General features: G+C 40.2%; 1 protein-coding gene across 1 annotated transcript; it reads left to right on the top strand.

Moving 5' to 3' along the window:
- The first annotated feature begins 1256 nt into the window (after positions 1-1256).
- Positions 1257-2201, top strand: LOC129339135 (olfactory receptor 10A7-like). Its single transcript, XM_054993741.1, has one exon. It carries the CDS (start codon positions 1257-1259, stop codon positions 2199-2201), a length of 945 nt encoding a protein of 314 aa, XP_054849716.1.
- Positions 2202-8394: the final 6193 nt, after the last annotated feature.

The raw sequence follows: 8394 nt of genomic DNA on the forward strand, positions 1-8394 counted from the left end.
CTCCCTCATGAAATTTAAACCTGGTTCTTGGTTTTCATGCTATTTGGTTTTCATGCTTTGAATTTTCCCCATAAAATGTACAGATGTCTTAAAATCATTGATGGATTAATAAATCATTATTAAGTATTATACATATACATGGCATACATTGTGTGCATAAATTCTATTTGAGTGGTGCTTAAAAACCATATTTGTGGTTTTTAAGCACCACTAACCCAGTTAAGTAGACAATGAACACAGTGACCAAACCATATAAAATGAAAAAAGAAATAAGGAAATTTTGCTCATCACTAGTCCAGTATAAGAATTTGGGGACACTGCAAAACATGGAGCAGTTAATTAGAAACAGTTTCAAGTTTGGGAATCAAAGCATTTTTTCTTAATGCAATGCATAATTTATCTTATAGAAACAAAATAGTCACCAACTTCAATGGTTTTTTTTAAAAAAAAGGGTTGACCAAACCCTTGAGTAGACTTAGGCTGCAATACTAAGAACACTTTCCTGGAAGTAAACCTCATTGAATAAAACAGGACTTGCTTCTGAGTAGACCTGCTTTGGGCTGCTCTCTTACCCAAGTAGAGTTACTCTTCTAAGTCCGTTGAAGTCAATGGTTCTAGAATGTTGTAACTTAATTTAGGGTTACACTGTTCTATATTACCCAAAAATGTTTAAGTGGAACCTCCATGTCCAGAAGCATATTTATCTGAATGCGTAACCAAAGGAAGGGAGTCTTTGGCTCTAACTCTGTGACTATTTAGCATATCTCATGAGCTATGAGTATTTATGAAAACCAAGGATATTTCTGGAAGTGAGTGCAAAATAAAGGGAAACCATAATTGGATGTGTTGTATAGCTTGGTATAATCTGATTTTTTTAAAAAAGTCATTCTTATTGTTACTGTACAATCAGTTCATTATACATTCAGTGGACCCTGCAATAATACTAACTACATTTAACGTTTGTGCTTGTACTAATCCTTAATTAACCCTTAATTACAGATTTCACTTTCAGCATAACATAATGTAATATATAATTACTGATTTGTATGGATTTAGTATTAGCACTATATGCATTGTCTTTTTTAATATTTGCTATTATATAATAAATTTTGAAAAAATCTAAACAAATAAATAAAGTTCAGAATGTGCCCACATGTCAACAGTGGGCTCAGGTGCCTAGAAAGGAGGGAACTGGTGATCCCTAGTGGACTAAAGCTGTTTAAATTATATTTTAGAATGACCTTGATAGCCACCAAATGGACACTGGGGAAAATCACTCCAGCCCAACAACATTCATCCTCCTGGGATTTGGGAATCTTCTTGAACTACGAATTTCCTTCTTTGTGCTGTTTCTCACCATCTACACTTTGTCTATTGTTGGAAATCTTCTAATTATTTTATTAATTGCAGTAGACCAACACCTTCACACTCCCATGTATTTCTTCCTGATGAACTTGTCCGTCTTGGAGACCTGCTACACATCCACCATTTTACCCAGGATGCTGACTAGTTTCCTAACTGGCAACCGATCCATACCCATTTTGGCCTGTGTCATGCAATGGTTTTTCTTTGCTGTCTTCTCATCCACAGAATGTTACCTTCTGTCAATGATGTCTTATGATCGGTATCTGGCAATCTGCAAACCTCTTCACTACACATCCCTTATGAACAGCAGACTCTGCCTGCAATTAGCTGCCACTTCTTGGATAAGTGGCTTATTGACCAGCACCATATTAACTTGCCTTATGTTACAACTGACCTTCTGTGGACCCCATGAAATTGACCACTTCTTTTGCGACATATATCCAGTCTTGAACCTTGCCTGTAGCAATCTTTATGTTGTGAAGCATGCTGCTTTTGTCCTAGCGTTCCTAGCTACAGTACCCCCTTTCACAATAACTGTGGTCTCCTACATCTGCATTATTCTCACTATATTGAGAATTCCATCTAAAAGCTCACAGCAGAAAGCCTTCTCTACCTGCTCATCCCACCTCATCGTTGTGATACTATTCTTTGTCTCCTTATTCATAGTCTACGTAATCCCTGAAACAGACACCCTGAAGGACCTACATAAAACCTTCTCTCTCTTCTACACAGTTCTGACTCCTGTGCTCAACCCTCTCATATACAGCTTGAGAAACCGAGAGGTGAAGGAAGCTCTTTACAGATTTGCCAGGAAATTCAGCAATAAAGTTACTTAGTTTTAGGAAGTGTAGGGGGATTCAGTAAAGTGATGAGAAAGGATTTGTCCTAGAGAAATGACCGAAGATGTGTAGAGTAGTGTTGAATTGCTTTGTTTATAAAAGTCCTGTAAAGTGCCATGTGCATCGGTGACACACTATAATTACTACTTGCATGCTAGGTGGTGTGCTATTTATTATTATTTTCTTGTGGGAAGTGTTTAATTTTTCATTTTCTTGCATTTGTGATAAAATTTCAGACATGGATCTAATTTTCCTTACAGCTGTCAAAGTGACTCCTTCCATCCATATAATGATTAATCTTTATCATTAAACCTCACACATATAAAAGTATATTATTATTGACAGGTAACTTTTATTAAAGAACTTTGGGGAATCTAGTCTAGCAAATGCATTTAATGAAGACATCTTTGACTCACTAAAGTTTATGCTGGAATAAATTTTGTTATCTGTAAAGTGTTTCTGGACTCTTTCTTTTACCACTGGTGCTACAAACTAACATATGGAAATAATTCCTGTAAAATATTTTTGATATCCTATGTATGTTTCATTTAATAAAGTTATAGTGTACTTGGCTGCCTTGTATAATGTTCAATCAAGTTGTATTTGTCTGTCTCTGATAAAAAACGAAATATGACTGAAATGATTATGTAATTTAGAATATTTATTTATACACCAACACCACCTTTCTACTAAAAATAGTATCCATGGATACATTTGACAATAAAATAATAAAACAGCACATTGAAGAACCATGTCACAATATTTAGAATTAGAATTACGAGAGCCAGTTTGGTACAATGGTTAAGAGCAGCAGGACTCTGATCTGGAGAACTGGGTTTGATTCTTCACTCCTCCACTTGAAGCCAGCTGGGTGACCTTGGGTCAGTCACAGCTCTCCAGAGCTCTCTCAGCCTCACCCACCTCACAGGGTGATTCTTGTGAGGATAATAATAACATACTTTGTAAACCATTCTGAGTGGGCATTAAGTTGTCCTGAAGGGTGGTATATAAATCAAATGTTATTATTATTACTGTTATTATTATTATAAAGTAGCAGCATTAAAATCCCCAAAGGTAGCCACATCAGTAAGCCATAAAGGATTATTCTGCCCTCCAAACCTTTGGGAGTAAAAAATATCGAGTCAGTGGGAGGACGGAAATGAAAAATGTTAGGATCACTCACAAAATCAACATGCCATAAATCAAGAGATTTGTCAAAGTCAACCACATTGAGAAAGGATTTGCCAGCAACGCTTCCTTAGAAACAACTCTTACAAAACAGCATTGCACAACCAGGAAAATAATGAAACCAAATAATGATTGATAATAAAGCATAATTCATGTAGTACGGTGATACGGCTGTCTCCTTTTTTCTGTACACAGCTAGTGCTGTTGTGTAAAAAGCACTCTGAGGTTCCAGGTAAAGCACCATCCTTTGTGGTAATATGACAAGGATGTGGAAATGGTATAGGGGTACCATCCTGAGAGGTAACTGAAGAAAACACAGCTTCCTAAAACATATTTCATTGCATCCATAATGCTTGATATGAATGTAAGCATTTGTTCGGCCATGTCCTTAAACAGATGATGAAAGTCACCATCAGCATGTCGGTCCTGCGTACCTAGATGCTTGGTCAGTCAGCAAATTACAACAGGGGCTGTCTCCTGTCCAAAACTCAAAAATTCCCCTTCCTTGGATGAAAAGTGACAAAGGCTTTTGTTCACCCCCTGTCAATTCCTCATAATATGAACAGCAACAGAGTCTCTGGCAGAGTTACATCTGACACATTCACTTCAGTTTGCCTGTGTCTTGGATTGTAAATGGGAGTAAGAAGTTAAGTTAAAATAGGAGAAAATCATTGCCATTTTTGGTGTAGTGGTTAGCAGCAGGACTCTGATCTGGAGAACAAAGTTTGATTCCTCACTCCTCTGCTTGAAGCCAGCGGGGTGACTTTGAGTCAGTCACAGCTCTCCCAGAGCTCTCTCAGCTTCACCCACCTCACAGGGTGATTGTCATGAAGATAGTAATAACACACTTTGTAAACTGCTCTAAGTGTGGCATTATGTTGCCCTGAGGGGCGGTTTATTAATCAAATGTTATTGTTGTTATTGAAGGGTTGTGTTGGGTGGAGAGGATGCACAGATTGGAAGCCCTTGGATGCTATACTGAGCCTCAAATTGGAATATCCCTTATCATGACTTGCCTTGACTACCTGATACTTGACTTGAGTCTTCTGGAATTATGACTGGTCTGCAGACAAGAAAGATTGATTCCCTAGGAGGAAATGACAGCTTTGGCAGGAGGACATTAGTGTGTCACATTCCCATTGAGCTCTTTCTCCTTCCTAGGTCCCACCCCCAAATTTCCAGAATTTCTCCAAGCTGGAATTGGCAAGCCTGTGCTTGACCAGCATGCTGGGAAACATATCTTTCTCCTTGCTTCATGCAACTTCTTATGCTTTCAATATTGAGGGAGGGGACAGCAATCAAAGACACCTTTGAAGAACTGGAGGATTCCAACCTCATAACAGCATTAGAAACAAGTGATAAAATTATAAACTCGCCAGAAAACTAGTAGTCTGATAGAGTTGGGAGGGTTACATGCAAAGAGAGCTAATATGTTTACGGAAGACTGTGTATAGATGTGCCTGTTGGGGGGAGAATACACTATGAGTAAATCTTTTGTAGTTTATTAATCTTTGACCATGTAATGCATAGTGTGACTTCACCTGCTAGTTGTGGCAATGTTGGCCTTATTTTTTTGAGTTACTTGCTTTGTGCAGGTTTTGAGTTTTCTGCCATGGCACTTATCAATTCTCCTTGTATTTCAAAAACTCTCTGATTAGGCAGCAAGAGAATAGGGATATTCTGGAATTACCTTTTTCTTAAATTCTTTGGAAAGATGGTGCACTAGGAGTGCAGTTTGCTCCAACAAATCCATTGTGGATCAAGTAAAAGTGCTCTACCAAATTTATGGCAACAGAAAACACTAAGCAAAAAACAGTGAACAGTATAAAGAAACAGGACTCTAATCGCCAATAACAGGGAAAAACAGCCTCCCCCCCCCCCAAGAACAACCATCAAATTTACCAAATAAATTTGGTAAACTTAGTTTCAGTATCGCCGAATTTGATTTGGTAATCCCTTTTAAGTTCAATGATACTGAATTGTACCAAATCAGGTAAAATTTGGAATTTTTTTTACAGAATATTGAATCTGAATCACACACCCCTACTTGGCAGTATCAGAAAGTCATTATTGTGTAGTGCTTAAAGTATTTGACTAGGAACTAGAAGACTAGACTTCAGTTCAATCCACTAGTTGCCCACAAAATCTACTGGATGACGTCGGAGCATTCCTTTCATTCTAATCTACCTCACAGGCTTGTTTGTGATGATGAAATCAAAGAGGGGAGTACTATGCATGCTCCTTCTGATCTACTTGGACGAACGCTGATGTATAAATGTAATAGAGAGATTGTGGCCTGCTGGTGGGTTTCCCTTTGTATTTGAGTGGTCAATGTTGCTGAACTAATGGACCATTAGGTGGACTAGATGGATCATTAAGTAGCCAAGATGCTGGAATAGATGGACAATTGATCTGACTATCTTCCCTGTCCTTATGTTCTGTCTTCTCTGTCATTTTCTCTCAGGAAAATGTTTCTCCAGTAGACTAGCTTCCATTTCTGTTGGAGAATTTACACAATGTTTCTAGTGTATGACTTCTTTAGAAACTGCACAGGCCTCATTGGAGAGGCAGAGACATTTTTTAAAATATATCTTACACAGTATTTTTTTCCTGTAAATCTGGTAAACAGCATCTTTTTTTCCCCAAAAACAAGAAATGCCTTTTTTGTTTTAAAATTAGCTGACAGAAAAGTTATAGTGGGGTAAACAAACACAGTGGGAGGGTTTGGATCATTTCTTCTATCTGTAGTTAGCCATGTCTTGCTGTTCCTGCTAATAAACAAGCAGCCTGAAATCTTGTTGTTAGAGGGAGATTATTTTTCAGAAATGACATTGACCCAGTTTGTGGAAAAAACAGAAACTTTCACAACCAAGGGAATGTTCAGTGGCCTGCCTCACAACATACTGCTGGAAATATAAATTTGTGAAAACAACACAAGCTTTATTTTTCATGGAATGTGACAAGGCCTGTTATAGCCCCAGGTGAGATGTGTGCATGCACTTGCATATGAGAAAGCAAACCCCCAAACCCAGTTTTTCCCTGGCTATATATCCTTCAGACCTGCCTCCATCAAACTGATTTTCAGGCTTCCCATTCACCGGCAGTTTGAGCCTCTGAATACATACATGCAGATTATCAAGCATGAAATAACAGACATATGGGGAAGAAATCTGACACAACTTCTTCATAAATAGAGAAAGATCGTTATCGGTCTAGAGTAAATATGTTTCAGAGCACAGAAATGGTAGGAAGGGAGTATCATGGCATAAAGGCTAAACAGAACTAAAGAAAGAAAAAGGAAACATTCTTAGTCTAACTTAAGGTTATGCTAATATTACTTTGGCATCCCAAAACCTAAGGCAATGGGATAGATGTCCCATTCTCCAAAGCCCAAGAGACAGAGGCAAATGTTCCAGGTCTAGAATGAACACACAGATGTACCACAAATCTCTTTTTACTCCTCCTCCTTAAAGGTGGATGTTCCTCTTCCTTACCAATTCTGGGATTGGAAGAGTAAGCCCTTCTGGGTCCCATGGCTTCTTTCTCTAGTTATTTTGGGGTTACACTGGACTATAGGACAGTTTGGTGGGTAGGGAACTGGTTGGAGGACCGCACCCAAAGAGTGGTGGTCAATGGTGTTTCATCAGATTAGAGGGAGGTGTCCAGTGGGGTGCCTCAGGGCTCAGTTTTGGGCCCGGTACTTTTCAATATTTTTATCAATGATCTGAATGAAGGGGTAAAGGGCTACTCATTAAATTTGCTGATGATACCAAATTGGGAGGAGTAGCAAACACCCAAGAAGATATAGTTAAAATTCAATATGACCTGAATACTCTGGAGAAGTGGGCGGTTGTGAACAGGATGCAATTCAACATAGATAAGCACACAGTATTACATCTGGGCCACAAAAATGTGAAGCACAAATACTGGTTGGGGGATACACTTCTGGGTAGTAGTGTATCTTGGGGTAAGAGTAGACTGTAAACTAAATATGAGCAGTCAGTGTGGTGTGGTTGCAAAAAAGGCAAACTCAGCCTTGGGTTGTATCAAAAGGGCCATTGCATCAAAATCGCAAAAGGTCATAGTCCCTCTCTATATTACCTTGATCAGGCTGCACCAGGAGTACTGTGTGCAGTTCTGAAGGCTTCACTTCAAAAAGGATGTGGACAAAATTGAGAGGGTGCAGAAGAGAGTGACAAGTATGATCAGGGGTCTGGAGACTGAGCCCTATGAGGAAAGGCTGAGGGCTTTGGGAATGTTTCGTTTCGAGAAGAGGAGATTGAGGGGGGGTATGATTGCTCTCTTTAAATATTTGAAAGGCTATCATTTGGAGGAGGGCAAGGAGCCAGGGCTGGATCTAGGATTGCCAGCGCCCAGGGCAACCCTAGTCTGGCCTCACGTGCGCATGCACAGTGTGTGCACTCCCAGCACTGTGTGATGATGTCACTTCTGTGACATCATTATGCAGGGTGGAGTGTGCCTCTCACATGGCAAGCCAGCTGCCCCAGTGCGCCGCAGAGCTGGTGGCGGCAGTGCGGTTGGTTGTAAGGCTGCCCATGCCATTCGCTTGCCCTGATGAGGGCGCGGCCGGCTTGTTGCACACCCCCTGTCCTGCGGGGTGGGCAAATGGTGCGGGCAGCCTCCCAGCCCTCTGCTCAGCCACCCACACACTCCTGGGGGCTGGCAGCTGTGCTCGGTGCCCCCTCTTTAACAGCAGTAGGGGCAGACTACCCCCCCCTGCCCCCCCGTTGATCTGGCCCTGTAAGGAGCTGTTCCAGTTGGCAGCAGAGGAGGACATGCAGTTTGTCAGTGAAGCAAATGATTGGAATCTCATCTCAGCTCTGTGGCAATGTGAAAATTTACTTCTCTTTCTTCCTGAGAAAAAGAGCCTTCCCAGGGTCTGATTTTCTGGGGGTGGGGGTGGGGGGAGAGGGTTTCAGTTAAACAGCATCGTTATAGCTGTCTTATATAACAAGGTGTCTCACAGTAATTTAGCACAGGC

Source organism: Eublepharis macularius, chromosome 12, assembly GCF_028583425.1.
Source record: "Eublepharis macularius isolate TG4126 chromosome 12, MPM_Emac_v1.0, whole genome shotgun sequence".
Classification (NCBI taxonomy): Eukaryota; Metazoa; Chordata; class Lepidosauria; order Squamata; family Eublepharidae; genus Eublepharis; species Eublepharis macularius.